This window comes from Phytophthora sojae, assembly GCF_000149755.1.
Source record: "Phytophthora sojae unplaced genomic scaffold PHYSOscaffold_18, whole genome shotgun sequence".
In the NCBI taxonomy this organism is placed as follows: Eukaryota; Oomycota; class Peronosporomycetes; order Peronosporales; family Peronosporaceae; genus Phytophthora; species Phytophthora sojae.
In genome coordinates this window covers 80,739-95,371 of record NW_009258132.1, presented here as the reverse complement: position 1 = coordinate 95,371, position 14,633 = coordinate 80,739, and the positions used below count along the sequence as shown (strand labels likewise).

Below are 14,633 nucleotides of genomic sequence, written 5' to 3'. Positions count from 1 at the left end.
GCTCGCAGGAAACTCGCAGGGGGGATCGCGCCTGCGTAGGAGCCTCCTAGGAGGTATCTCGAAGGGAAATGGCGACCTTCAAGTCAAACTTCAAGCCGAACTGGATAGATTCAGCTGTACTGCTGTCCCGTTCGAAATGTCCTATGTTGTGCAAGATGAGGCGATATCTTTCTAATATGAGACCGTTTGTATCAACCAGAGATTCGTCGTTAATATATTTGTGGTGGACAGAATTTAGGATATGTTGACATACTTGGCGATAAGTCCTGTCATATCTGCTGCATCTATGTTGGGTGATTTCTCTATTTTTGGTAGGCGTCCAATACCGCACTAAGTCCTGTTTAAATTAACGCGGTGTATGCTCTGTCTTGCATTCCTTGCCACCGCCGGGTACTGTACTGCGGGGTGACCAAGTGAACTTCACGATGGAGGTCAGTTCATGTACATTTAGTACATGTACAACATCAGCATGCTGTCATTTGGCCCACGGTTCATCGCGACGCTGCTTTTGCTATGATAGCAAGCCTCAGACCACGACAAGCGAGCTGAATACCATGTCGCGCACGCGTTCCTCCGCCGCAATTGATATTGATTTGATTGAAGTTGGGCATCAAGAGTCTTGAACGTTTTGGTTCGCGGATAGAGGAATTCTACAGCGAAGCCCACACGAAGTAAGTCGGCAGCAATGCTTATGACACCGCAACAGCGTTCATCACCCACAACAGCGTTCATCACCCCAGACACTTTTCAACGGGATCAACTGGTCACTCCTTGCTACATCTACTGTATCTGCAAAGGAGACCAACAGACAGAAGCCGATGCGTTCTTCAGGCTGAAGTTCAGCAGCTTCGCGGTTGCGAGCACATGTACGTCAGAGTTGATCACCGGGGAACCGAAAGGTGACGGACGACCTTCCACTCCACTGCAGCAGGGGAAGGCTGCGCTCCAGTTCACCACTGCGTGCAGCGCGATGAGCTGAGCTCCAAGCTGAAAGGACAGTGCGGTCGGTGTCCGAGCGAGGCGCACGTTCAAAGAAGCGCTGCCCGATAAATGTAGCCAAAGACCCTCGTGGCCAGACACTTGCAGCACTGCGTGTGCGTGGTACGGTCCATTTTCCAGTTTCCCGGCGGGAATACAATAATGCGCTTGCCCTCGCTGGCTTTAGCGGCGGCGCTGTGGGGGGCCCGCGCGCGCGCCGTGACGATGGAGGCAGTGGAGGTTTTCTCGGGCGTCAACTGCGCCGGCTCGCCCGACGTGCTGGCCATGTACAACCTGTCGGCGAGCTGCGTGGAGGACGCGTGCAGCGACATCGCGTTCGGCAACGACACGTACTACATCAGCCGCACGTGCAACGTGTCGGACCGCTTCGCGCACACTGCGGCCGTGCTCGGGGACTTCACGTACGTGATGATGGAGACGTACGACAACAAGAGCTGCGTGTCCTTCGGCGAGGCCGACGTGTTCCTGGCGTCGGGCAGCTGCGAGATCTCGTCGGGTCTTGGGGACCAGTCGGTCATCACGAGCCTCTACTCGAACGGGTCCGCGGTGGTGGCGCTCTACCCGAACGACGCGTGCGGCGGAGAACCGTCGCTCTACTTCGAGCTGGACAAGGACGCGCTAACCACGGGCTCCTGCCAGCAAGGACTCTACCGGTTCTATAGCAGCGACACTGCGTCAAGTTCGACTAGCAGCAGTAGCGGGAGCTCCGGCAGCCTTGATACTGCCGCCCCACAAGCTGCGGACAGTGACTCGGGCTCCAGTAGTGCCAGCAATGGCCCAGGTATCAGCACGGGGGCAGTGGTGGGCATCGCTGCTGCAGCTTTGGTGCTCATTGTCATCGTCGCAGTGGTTGTCGTCTATCGGCTACGTAAGAAACGTGAAGCCGAACGGGAGGAGAATGACAACTTCAGCAGCTTCCAGTCGCCCTCAGGGAGTCGGAAGCCAGGCTCGTCGACGGCTCCAGGGACGACGAACTCGCTGGGAGATGACGGCAGTAGCGGCCGACAGTCGGCCAAGCCGGCCATGCTCGTGGGTCTGTGGGACGACGAAGTCATCGCCACCGCTCGCGTTCCTCGCGAGAAGGTCATCGTCCAGCACATTATCAGTCGTGGAGGCGGCGGCGAGGTGTACTTCGGTCTGTTCAACCAGCGCCGCGTTGCGGTCAAGATGCTGCTGCCCGAAGTGCGCAAGAGCGTCAAGCACGTGAACGCATTTCTGGCCGAAGTGAAGCTCATGGCGACGCTCGAGCACGCGCGCATCGTCGAGTTCGTGGGCGTGGCCTGGGACTCGTTGACGGACTTGTGCGTCGTGTCGGAGTTCATGGAGGGTGGGGACTTGCGCGCGTTGCTGAGTGTGTACGAACAGGAGCAACACGCCACAGGCTTCGACCGCAGCAAGGTGACGATCGCACTGCACGTGGCCCACGCGCTCACGTACCTCCACTCGCTCGAGACTCCGGTGCTGCATCGAGACTTGAAGTCCAAGAACGTCCTGCTCACCTCCAGCCTAGAGGCCAAGCTCACAGACTTCGGCATCTCTCGAGAGCGAGGCGACAAGACCATGACGGCGGGCGTCGGCACGTCGCGGTGGATAGCGCCCGAGGTCATGCTCGGCCACAAGTACGACGACAAGGCCGACATGTTCTCGTTTGGCGTGGTGCTGTCTGAACTGGACGTGCATGTGCTCCCGTACTCGCACGCCAAGGACTGCGGGGACATCGACTCGGACCACAAAGTCTCCGAGGCGGTCATTATGCAGATGGTGGCACTGGGCAAGCTGCGCATCGAGTTCTCGACTGGTTCTTTGCAGTCGATGGCGGACTTGGGCATGGCCTGTGTGTCGCTCGATCCGACGGAGCGACCGACAGCAGCAGAAGCGCTCTATCGGCTGCATACAATACTATCGCAGGAGCTCTAGGGATACGAGAGGAATACCGGCCCAAAACTACAGACATTATTATTCGAGGGGGCCTGGATCAAGTTGATACATGGATACTTCCCCTGACATTTGTGCGACCGACTGCATTGCGGGTTGCCTGCGTGCTGCAGTGATGTGTCGTTCCCTCTTGATCCCTCTTGGATACTGTAGGACGCCATGCATTTCATCGCCTTTTGTCCACCTGACCCTTTCCTTGGCCGAGGTGCCGAATTCAAAGCGCAGCCCGTCTGCATGAGCCTTATGTCTGACCTACAGTACAACACCGAGTGCAGTTGGCCCCGTAACGATGGTGAGCGAGGCGAGGGACCGTAGACCGCGACCGCCAACCGGTCACTTCACAAGCGACAGTCTCCCCTCACTACAATACTCCGCCGCCATGACCTGGTTCGCTTCGTCAACCTTCCTGGATAGCTCGTGCGTTGGGGCGCCCAATGCCATCACCATGGGGGAGGACTCAGACTGCGATGCTGAGGACCACAACGGTACGTGCGTGGAGGAAGACACTTACCATTTTTCCTCCAAGTGTGTGGAAGACCCCTTCGCGTACGCGGCCGAGGTCTATGGCTCGACACAGTTCGTAGTGCAGGAGAAATACAAGACGACTGGCTGCCAAGATCTTCTGGAGACCGATGCGTTCCCAGCCTCCGGGTCCTGCGTAACGAGTGGAATTACGGGTAGCTTCATGTTCACGGTAAGCCTTAACGAAACCACCGGGGCAGTCAATATCACGGACTACAAAGGAGATACCTGCTCCGAGAAGAGCTTCAGCAGCACCGTTGCAGCAAGCGGCAAGAACGTCTCCACTCGGGATGGAACAGTCTGCGTCAACTCAATCTACAAGCTCTACTCCAGCTACAGTCTTGATGAGGATGGATCTTCAAGTACCAGCGAATCGGAAGGCAGCTCAAGTACCTCAGGCGGCGTCAGTGCGAACGTCTCGGACGCCAGCTACAGTACCCTCCGGATCACGAGCAGCAGCAGCAGCAGCAGTGGTAGCACCTCCACCGCCGCCTCAGGAAGCCCAGGTATCAGTACTGGGGCCATCGCTGGCATCGTCATTGCTGTTATTGCTCTAGCGCTTTTCGCTCTCGGGTTTCTATGGTATCGACGGAGATCCAAGCCCAATCATAACCCAGAGAGTGACAAGCATCAAGACGGCTATGCCAGCGTGACCTCGCCGAAGAAGAGCACTGCCACCACCGTCACCGACTTTGCTGCTTCGGTTGGACTGGGGCCGCAGAGTCTTGCTAGCCTTTGGGACGACGAAGTCATCGCTACATCTCGTATCCCCGAGAAAAGTGCTGACTCAGCAACTGATCAACCGCGGAGCTTACGGTGAAATCTACTACGGACTCTACAACGGACAGCAAGTCGCCCTCAAGATGCTGCTCCCGGACTTTCGTAAGAGCATCAAGCACGTCAACGACTTTCTGGACGAAGTGAGACTGCTGGCTCTGCTCGACCACCCGCGCATCGTCCACTTCGTCGGCATCGCGTGGGACTCGCTCTCGGACCTGTGCGCTGTCTTGGAGTACATGGAGGGCGGTGACCTGTGCGCGCTGCTGGCGTCGTACGAAGCGCAAGGCCGCGAGCTCGGCTTCGACCGAACCAAAGTCACCATCGCGCTGCATGTGGCCCACGCGCTCATGTACCTGCACTCGCTGGACCCGCCCGTGCTGCACCGCGACCTCAAGTCGAAGAACATTCTGCTGACGTCCGACCTGGAGGCCAGCTCACGGACTTCGGCATCTCTCGCGAACACGCCGACAAGACCATGACGGCGGGGGTGGGCACGTCGCTGTGGATGGCGCCGGAGGTTATGATGGGCGAGAGGTACGACGACAAGGCCGACGTCTTCTCGTTCGGCATCGTGCTGTCCGAGCTGGACCTGCACGCGCTGCCGTACGCGCACCCGAAGGAGAACAGCGACTCGGGGCGCAAGATGCCGGACACGGCCATCCTGCAGATGGTGGCGCTGGGCAAGATCCGCGTCGAGTTTTCGCCTCGGGCGCTGGATTCGATGGTGGTGCTGGCGAACTCTTGCGTGGCGTTGAATCCGGAGCACCGTCGACGGCGGCGGAGGTGCTGTACCAGTTGCAGACCATTTTAAGGAACAAACTGTAGCAGTTGACAAGTTTGCAGGTCACTTCAGTGGCGATTCGCACTCTGACCAGGGAGAGCTATCGAATCAAATGAAAATCCTACAATTAGGCTGGTAGACTTTTGCTGATGATTGTGCCGTTCTCACGTATCGTTGGTGAACGCGCTGTGGCGGGCAGCTTTGTATCTATTGTTTATCATGATGACTAAGTGCTGTAGCACCGCACCCCTACATTACCGCAAGAAAAAAAACGGAGTTGCCTTCACCAAAAGTGAGCACGCCTGTTATTGAAACATGTTTAGTTGCTATGGCCATCGCGACATTCGCGCGGGTGTGGGTGGGTGGGTGTATGCGCGCACTGGACTGAAAGCAGACGTCGAGTCCGACGTCTACGCTGTCGATAAATACTGAAAAAGCTCTCCTGTCCTCTCGAACGCGCTCAGGCCAGATGCGCCTGCTTGTCGCGGATGCGGTCCTCGAGCTTGCGGCTGCTGTTCATGATGTCCTCGATGGTGGCGATGCGCTCCTTGATCTGGCCGAAGTAGTGCCGCTCGGGGGTCGACGCGTAGCTGCCGAACGAGTCTCTGCCTCCTCCTTCCTTGAGAGTCGAAGAGAGCTCCGAGTCGCTGGTCTCGAACTCCACTCGCTTCATGTTCTGTGCGCTCAGAGACGCGCTCATGGGGCGAGTGGCCACTTGCAGCGGAGGTGCTAACGGTGCAGATAGCGCGCGGTTCTCTCGGGGCTCCGCGTCGTCCGACGCCGGGTTCGTGGACGCCTCCGAATCCGCGCGCTGGAAGGAAGTCTTCGCACCATTCTGCTGTTGCAGTTCCTTTTCCTCTTCCTCGTTGTCGGTTAGAGATTCGTGGTGCAGTTGCATACTTGCAACTTTTTCTCTTTCTTCCTTTTCATCCTCTTCGGCAGGGGAGGTTTGAATGGAAGGGTTGCCGTCCATTGGCTCCGTGAGCGTGGCACTCTGCTGCTTGGAGCTGAGTCTGCTGTTGATGACCCGGTCTTCTTCCTCTTGCGGGGCGTAGTCTCCAACCTTCAGTAGCTTCATGAGTCTCTCCTCGCTGCGAGGGGTCAACGGGCGGCTGGCAGCTTGTTGCATGAACTCGTTCAACTGTACACAAACAACAAAACAACAACAGCAACAGAAAATGGTTAGCACCACCTAACCGTCTCTAAAGTTTAGGCTAGTGTTAACCGCACGTACGATGACTTGGCGCGCCTCCACGGTCTCCGCTTTAAGGGAAGCCTTGCGACTCCACCAGATTTTGGGCGGCAACTTGACGGTGATGGGCGTGGCACCGTTCGCCAGCTTGAGCCTCTTGCCGAAGTGCACAAAGTGGCTAAATCGGATCAGCCGGTGGTAGCACAGCCCCCGGTAGTTCACGGACGTCCGGTAGACCGTGTAGGCCAGTGGCGTGCCCGGGTGGCACGTCTGGGAGCCGATGACGGCCACGCGCAGTTGGCCGGCCACCATGGAGGAGGACGACGAGGAGTGGGGCGAGGTAGGCCGGCCCCACAGAGAGTGCAGGCAGCGGAAGAATGCCCCACGCAACACTGTGGCACGAATTTAGAGCTTGGGCGCTCCGTCGCAAATGGCAGAATGGTTTGAGAGTGAGTCACTCTCGAGATATACTGTACCGGCACAACGTAGGTACGAATTCAGAGTTGAGAATGAGCAACTGCACCATAGAGAGGCACTTGAGACGTTGCTGGATAGGGGTGGTAGTTTTTCCACTGGAATCTGGACAGCCTCGAATTACCGCGGTTTTGGGATCGTTTAGAGCGTGCCATCGTGCAGATGTCGCTCGCTATGCCGGCGGCAATTTGGCCATCGCCATCGTGGTGAAGAGGCATAGCCATCGCGCTTGGATGGATACTCGCCACCCGCCACGATTCGATCAGCAACATTGTTTGGCCAAGTGCACAAGATCAATCAGTCATCCACTAAAACGCGGAATTCGCGCGATTCCGGGACGTGGCAAGAAAGGCCCCAGGGCGTCTGCAAACTACTGTACCTGCTCTCTATGCAAGCTCGAAGCAATCGTCTGTCCGAAGCCAAAGCTCACGGAGAGCTTGCGTCGCAATGCATTATGGCTGGAGGAATCGGTTATCATGAGCCCAGGCTGGGCAGCGCTCAGTTGTGGCAGCCAGCGTGTGGCCAGCAAGCGAGGCTGAAGTTTCGGAGGATACTAAGTCGCTTTTCGCGACTCAGTTGAGGACGATTCGCCCCGCGTTCCTAGCCAACGCACGCCAGTGCATACACACCCGGGCCTGTACCGTACATGTAGTGTAACGTTAGTGCAAATTAGGCAACCTCGTCGTATAGTGCAAGCTGTAGGCTGGCTTACATGTGCCACTGCTCACACGGGCGGATAACGCGGTTGAAGTTGCACTGTACTTGTTTGTATTTGCTAGGAGTTCACATGGACAATCTCACTTACTTGATGGTTCATAGAAATTCGCTATCGCTATCTTCGTGGATGGTGCTCTGCGTCATTTTCTCGCTCGCCAGGAAGCTCAGGTGCTGCAACATGCCAATGTGCTCCTGGTCCGCCTCGCGCCGCGGCTTGGTGTCCAGCACGGCCACCGTGCCGAGCGCGTGGCCGTCGCGCGAGAAGATGGTCGCGCCGGCGTAGTAGCGGATCTTGACGGCGCCCTTGTCGCCCTTGACCATGGGGTTCTCGCGGAACCGCTCGTCGTTCTTGGTGTCCAGCACCACGAGCACGCTCGGCTGGCAGATCGTGTGCGCGCAGAACGACAGCTCGCGTGGCAGCGTCGTGTGCGCCATGCCGATGTTGGCCACCAGCAGCTGCTCCTCGTCCTCGATGATGCTCACGTACGCGATCGGGCACTTCATCGTCTTGGCCGCCACCTCGCAGTACATGTTGAACTTGCCCGACAGCCCGAGCTCGCGGATGTTGAGTTCGCGCAGGACGGCGAGACGCTCCTCCTCGTCCACCGGGTAGGGCGGTTCGGGCCACGGGTTCAGCCACACGCCGCTGCTGATCGTGCTGCTGCGGTTGCGGTCCGGGGCCGAGCCATTCGACGTCTTGCGGCTCGAGTTCGACGACTGGGTGCTGGGACGCAGGAAGCCCGATGAGCCGGCCGATGTCGGGCTGTCCAGCGAATGGAACGCCACACACGACACACATACACGCATGGACCGGGACTGGATCCGGTGATACAGGGAGCAGCTGTTGCAGATGACCTCGCCGCACGCGCGGCAGTGGTGCTTGCGCTTGAACATGTTGAAGCGCTTGTTGCAGATATGGCAGCTGAAGCGGTCTTCGTCGTTGACCCACGACGTGTGCTGGATCACATCAAGCCTCGGGAGCGCCACAGCGCGGGACGAGCGCGTGTTCCGGAACGACGACTTGCGCGACGGCATGCGTGACCTTGATCCAGGGGTGTGCACCATGTGGCCGTTGTGTCCGGGAAGTCCAGCGTTGTGCGCATGCGAGGCGCGGAAGCCGCCGAGCGGCGTAATGGAGTCGATGGACTGGGACTTGCGCAGGGAGACGCGGTGCGAGGCGCGAGGCATCAGCTGGCTGCTCTGCTCATCCACTGTGTTCAGGTTGTGCTTGGGGAAGTTGTCCTTGTAGGCAAACACATCGTCCGAGGAGTAGTCCGACGACACGTCCGATATCCCGGAGCCTTCAATGTCGTTGGAGTTGGAAGTCAACGAGCGCGGAGACGATGAGTCGGACGAAGCCGTGGAGCTCTCCGTGTACTGAGTCACGGCCTGCATCTGCTTCTCTCGCTTCAAGCCTGCAAGCTTGCGGGCGCGATCTGCCTCCATGCGCTTGATACGCATCCTTCGGCGATATCTGTAGCGGCACTGCAGCATCCGCACAACACTGATAAAACGCACATACTTCTTCCGCTGCACCACCGTCCGGACGAAGCCCTGCACCTTGCCCGCATTTTTCCTTCGGATCATCATAATTTGACGGCGACGGCGCAACTTCTGCTGCTTCTTGTACCGGAATCGAACCTGGAGGGTCTGAACGGCGTGGCGATACCGCAGATATCGAGCACGCGCGGTGGCACACAACACGGCATGGAAGATCTTGAGCATGTGACGATGCAAGCGCTGTGAGCGCAGATCCTCGAGGAACTCGTACGTCGGTTTCTTCATAAACATCTTCGACGAGCCCATCTGGATGCCCACGGATATACATTTCGTGGCAAACTGGCCTTGGTCAGGTCGCTCGCACGCTCCCTGCGGGTTCGCGTCGTTCTCCTTTGGGATCACGTCCAGCAGGCCCTTCAGCAGCTCCTTGGCCTCACTGCTAACGACTGCCAGACCTTCGTCCGAGTCCGTGTCGGGCAGTCCGAATGAAGTTCCCTTCTTCTTCGCCAGCAGCGGGTTCTTCGACTTGCTGAGACTGAAGTAGCGAGCAACGAACTCGTCGTGCGGTAGTCGGATCGGGTATCCCGCTCTTGCCACGCGAACAGCCTCCATCACACCGTTGCAACGCAATTGATTCATCACACGCTCACGCTCGTAAATCCCAGCCTTGCACAACTCGTTCGGCTTAAGACACCGTACGTAGTGAGGGTTAGTCTGCTGCAGCGTCTCGAGCAAAGTAGTTAGCTGCTCCTTGAACTGAAGACCGACACTTGCGCCACGGTGCTTGCTGGTTTGTGCGCGCTGCCGTGGGGAAGACTTGGCACGTTCACGAGAGCCACCAAGGCCCTCACACAACGTACGCGTAAAGCTGCCCTCCCGCGTAGAATACACCAGCATATCCACAGCTTCCTGGTGGAGAACATCCTTGTTCTTTTCCAGGAATCCATCGGAAGAGTACTCGACGTGGCCTGCGTAATGTACAATCGTGAAAAGACCACGCGCCCGCTGGATCCGAGACGCCTCAAAGCGCGGATGGCTCCCACACGCACGATAAAGCTTCGACGCCAGCGTCGTATCACTTCCCTTGGGCATGACGCATTCCTCATCGATAAGCGAGAGAATGCCGGTCGGTCGCTGCGAGATAAGGTTCACACAGTCCTGGTTATCGCAGAACTCGATGTACTTCCAGTCCACGCCCTGCGACTCGTACTCGCGCTGCTCCGCCTTAAACACGTAGTCGTTGAACTGCTGCTGCAGCGTTTCGTTCGCAAAGTTGATGCATAGTTGCTCGAACGAGTTCTTCGGGAACACTTCAAAGCCGAAGATATCCAAGATGCCGATAAAATGCAGGCCGCCCTTGGCCTTCTGGCTGTCGTCCATCTTGAGGAAGTGGTTGATCTTGTTCACCATCCAGTCGAACAGTTTTCCATACAGCGCCTTCGCGAGCGCGTCACGCGCGTTATTAGCTTGAGCAGCCGAAAGCTTCATACTCACGAAGTCGGTACCAGCGCGGATTCGTCGCACACTCAGCGCGCGCTCGAGCTTGGTAGCATCCACCGCCATTAACGTAGCCGCCGCGTCACGTGACCAAATGCAGCTGGGTGCCAAGTCGGACTTGCCGGCTCCAGGTCCCATGGACTGCCCTAACCTGTCGCTGTTTTCGTCGTGCTCGAAAGATAAATTACCAATGTGCATGAGCGCCGCGAGAATGTCGAAAATGCCTGCGCGCTCGGTCGGAGTGAAGCCGACAATGTCCATGGCGTCCATGACGCGCCGGAACATGTCGTTGTCGGCTACGCCGTCGCGCCGCTGGTAGCACTCGCTCTGGTTCAAGTACCGGTAGTGCAGGAACTGGCGCATGCTCTCCGTCACCTCTCCGTGGTCTCCGGGCGGCATCATGTGGCCCTTGGGCGGGTCCAGGAACCAGCGCTTGCGCGCCGCCGCGTCCGCGCCGATGGCCATCTCGTAGAAGATGTGGTAGTTGCGCTCGCCCTTGGACTGCGACACGAGGCGCACCTTCTCGAGCAAGTAGGTCTGGATGCTGGCGCCCGTGAGTCGGCCGCCGCTCGTGAAGTGGAGCTTGATGAACTTGCCGAAGCGGCTCGAGTTGTCGTTGCGCAGCGTGCGCGCGTTGCCGAACGACTCGAGCAGGATGTTGGTCTGCAGCACCTTGGCCGCGATGCCGCCGGGACTCTTGCCGGCCACGGAGGCCGCGAGGTTGTTGGCGCCCGCCTGGGCCAGGTACTCCATGAGGAACTTGGTGCTCTCGGTCTTGCCGCTGCCGCTCTCGCCGCTCACGAGGATGCTCTGGTCGCTCATGACGCCGTTCAGCCCGAGCATCATGGCCTTGTAGGCCTCGCCCGCCACCTGGTAGATGTGCGGCGGCATGGGGTCGCTGCCCTTGTTGCGCAGCGAGCTGCTGCGCGCCTCGAAGGAGAGCAGGTACTTGGCCAGCGTGTCGGTGCTGTACACGTCGGCGATCTTCTGGAACGGGTTGACGGCCAGCAGGATGGCGCCCGTGTTGGTGTAGATCTTGCTGCGCGAGAAGCGCGTCTCGAGCGCCGACAGGATCGTGGTCTCGTCCAGCTCGATGAGCTGCGTCAGGTCGTCCACGTCCAGTTTGAGCGCCGCGCCCTGGCCGGCCACGAGCACGCGCACGTCGGGCGCGCTCTGGCCGGCGTCGGCCGGCACCATGCGCTCGGCCACGCTGCCGTCCTCGAACTTGACGACGATCACGGCGCCCGTGGGGCTCGCGTAGCGGTCCACGACGACGCCGCGTCGCCACGCCTGCGAGGCCAGCTGCACTTCCACCTCGGCGCCCACGTCCATGGCTGCCGCGAATCGGACACTGCCGGCCGTGTCGGCAGCGGTGTCGGCGTGCCGGATGGGAAGGTGGGGCGCCTCTGCGACTTCCGCGAACTCGGCACTCGCAACGCTCTGTTGCTGCCCTCGGCCCTGATGTCGGTGCCGCTGCCTGCCTGCCTGCCGGTGCCGGGCCGTTACGATGTTGTATGGGCCTCTAAAAGCGCGGTCGCAAATATGACACACCTCGGCCCGAGCCTGAGAGGTGCGTTTTCCTGCTTCCTGCTGCCCTCCGACCTGATCGGCGTGTGGGGTTGTGCAAGTCGCATAGTGAAAGCAAATGTCAACCAGACGGCAATATAGTCAGTACAGTATCTGCTGAAAACGAACTGTCTCCTGCAACTGCACTGTGCGCGTCGATTTGGCTGGGGAAAAGCTGGGAATGTGGCGCCTCGCAGGCTTCACCGAGGCCCGCGCTGACCCACATGGTCGCTAGAGTTTTTTCTACGGCGTGTCAAACGCAGCACCTGCTTGCTCTCCATTACACGGATACGTGGGTGCTCGTTGCAGAGTTGACCATGCACTGTATTTCTAGCCGGCATGTCCTGATGGGGGCAACGAACGCAGCAGCAGAGTACTTGTAACGGTGCTACGCGGGCATCGGAGTGACGTCAACTGCCTGCCTGTCACCGACAAAGGTCTTTGTATTATACTACTAGCCCGCAGGCTAGCTAGAGCACGACGGTCGGTGAAAAATTTGTCCTACACCTGCGGCGGCGACACCATGGCGGCCACGGTATCCGCTGGGTCGTCTACGAAATCCGGACGCAACAGGCAACGACGCCGCCGCCGCCGTCGTGGTGCCGGGGTGTCGAGGTGCCAGTCAATAGAAAGGCCCACAACTTGGCTACACGAATGAATTTGTGGCGTCGCGAACTGCAACAGCACGCAGTGCACGGAAAGCGCGTGCGCAGGTACTGTACGCGTACACGTACGGGATCCAACAGAGGAAGCATGGGCTCCAATGCTAGGATGCATGTACATTGCATGGTGATGCTGAGGAGAACCGCAGCCATTACACTCATCACTCTTCCTTCCCGGGCCTCGATTTTTACATGCTCCCTACGGACGGAGCAGAGGGAGGATTGGACTCAACTATTGGCACGGGGGGCTGTCTGGCTGCATTCCTATCCACGAGACCACGGGTGTCTCCTCTATCTTATCGACGGATTCACGGGCCTTGCCGGCATCTCCTCCTTCTTCCTCTTGGTAGTTGTCTTCTTCCCGCGGCTTAGAAGCTCTTTCTCGCGCGGTACCAGTCGCAGCTCGCGGACGGTCGTCAAAAAGGCAAAAAGCAGAGACCCCAGCGCGTCGTGGGTCAGCACGCGCACGTCGCCGTCGCGTCGAGAATGTCTCGATGGCCGCTCGACGCCATTTGCTCCGCTATCTAAACATGATGTTGACGACGTATTCACGATCACTTGGCCATCTGCTTGTACTACCCTTGTCACGACGAGCACCATCGAGTGGTAGTCTACCCGGAACTGCGCTTTCCTGTCGAGCGAAACAACAACATAATTCAGGTTGAGTGCGTTGGTTCAGAGGTCAATTCCCAAATACTCAGAGCCGCACGTACACAACTTGCAGCAGCACTTGGACACTGTGCAGCTCTGCAACCGTCATGGGGGCGGGCTGGAGCAACACGCTGGATAAATAGAGGGCAAACTGCCCGATGGAGTCTACGGGCGGCTCATCGGAGTCGGTGCTCCACGCTGTGCTCTTGTTGCGCCGCTCGCGATGGTACTTCTGGATGAGCACGAAGAGGAACGTCGGGAACGGCCGGTGCGTCTTCGCCTCAAACTCTGCTTCTACTGCGCAGCAAAATGACCCATCGGTGGCAAGCGAGACACGAATGAGTCCACATCCCAGTGAGTGTACGGCCCAACATTTACCAAAAACAATACAACGAAACACGTGCAGCGAGCGACGAACCTGCATCGTTGATATCAGCGAGTGTCGGGGCTGACATGGCCCCCGCTTCGGCCATGTCCTTCTGGACGCGTTCGCAGATCTCGAGCATCGCCGACTTCAACTGAGCGAACGTCACCACGTACTGCCGCGCCAGCCACTGGAAGTGGAAGGCCTGCCGCCTCACCTGCGTCTCCGAGTCCAGCGACTCCATCCCCACCAAGCTGTTCCGACGTCGGTTGGAGAGGAACTCAAAGTGCGACGGATCGTCCTCCAGCTTCTTCACGCCCGGGAAGCGATACCGCATCACCTCCGAGGGCAGCGCGCGAAAGGTTTCGTCCACGGCCTGGTACCTCGCTTCCAGTCCCTCCGCAATTATCCTCAGCCGGTTCACGTCCAGCGAGCTGAAGCGCGCGCCCTTGCGCGCCCCACACATCATCAAAATCTGTCACCAAACAGCAACAACAATTAAATACTCTTTCACTCTCTCTGACCCATTGGCATCTCGACCTCTTACGTCGTTGAGCACGTGCAGGTAGATCCTCTCGGTGGCGCTGCTGAGGTTCAGCGTCTCGCTCTCCTCGGGCGTGGGCTTGTGGTAGCGCAGCGCGTCGATGAAGCGCAGCATCTGCGTCGGCGGCTTCACGTTGTACGCCGTCTCGTCAAAGTTCTGCCATTGCCAATGCAAGTGCACGTAAACAATTGTTATATATAAATGCAACTCACAGAACACGCTGCCAGCGCTCTGGCAATTGCCTGGCTGCCGTAGTCACCTCGAAGATGGGGCGCTTGACCACCTTGCGCAGCGCCACGTCCGGCAGCACAAAGCGACCGCCGGACGGAGCCGCACCCGCCAGCTGGAAGACGGAGGCCGGCCGCGGGAAGGACGCGTTGATGTCGGCCGCCAGCGCCGCCGAGAGCGCCGGCGGCTCGGCGTTCGGGCCGCTCGGGGGCGCCGCCATC

General features: G+C 58.8%; 5 protein-coding genes across 5 annotated transcripts; 2 read left to right on the top strand and 3 right to left on the bottom strand.

The window, feature by feature from the left end:
* Positions 1–1,203: 1,203 nt before the first annotated feature.
* PHYSODRAFT_534637 (hypothetical protein) lies at positions 1,204–2,916 on the top strand (the record flags this gene model as incomplete). The annotated part of the gene is made up of 1 exon (XM_009541032.1): positions 1,204–2,916. One exon carries the CDS (start codon positions 1,204–1,206, stop codon positions 2,914–2,916), a length of 1,713 nt encoding a protein of 570 aa, XP_009539327.1.
* Positions 2,917–3,379: 463 nt separating this feature from the next.
* PHYSODRAFT_342542 (hypothetical protein) lies at positions 3,380–5,047 on the top strand (the record flags this gene model as incomplete). The annotated part of the gene is made up of 3 exons (XM_009541031.1): positions 3,380–4,159; positions 4,248–4,610; positions 4,670–5,047. The coding sequence occupies 3 exons, from the start codon at positions 3,380–3,382 to the stop codon at positions 5,045–5,047; spliced, it is 1,521 nt and encodes a 506-aa protein (XP_009539326.1).
* A 430-nt stretch (positions 5,048–5,477) lies between these two features.
* PHYSODRAFT_566559 (hypothetical protein) lies at positions 5,478–6,632 on the bottom strand (the record flags this gene model as incomplete). Its single annotated transcript, XM_009541030.1, has 2 exons — positions 6,252–6,632; positions 5,478–6,158 (listed from the first exon to the last, which is right to left on the bottom strand). The coding sequence occupies exons 1-2, from the start codon at positions 6,519–6,521 to the stop codon at positions 5,478–5,480; spliced, it is 951 nt and encodes a 316-aa protein (XP_009539325.1). The 5' UTR covers positions 6,522–6,632.
* An 864-nt stretch (positions 6,633–7,496) lies between these two features.
* Positions 7,497–11,729, bottom strand: PHYSODRAFT_534588 (hypothetical protein; the record flags this gene model as incomplete). The annotated part of the gene is made up of 1 exon (XM_009541029.1): positions 7,497–11,729. One exon carries the CDS (start codon positions 11,727–11,729, stop codon positions 7,497–7,499), a length of 4,233 nt encoding a protein of 1,410 aa, XP_009539324.1.
* Positions 11,730–12,916: 1,187 nt separating this feature from the next.
* Positions 12,917–14,632, bottom strand: PHYSODRAFT_353229 (hypothetical protein; the record flags this gene model as incomplete). Its single annotated transcript, XM_009541028.1, has 5 exons — positions 12,917–13,256; positions 13,339–13,573; positions 13,695–14,115; positions 14,188–14,340; positions 14,444–14,632. The coding sequence occupies 5 exons, from the start codon at positions 14,630–14,632 to the stop codon at positions 12,917–12,919; spliced, it is 1,338 nt and encodes a 445-aa protein (XP_009539323.1).
* Position 14,633: the final 1 nt, after the last annotated feature.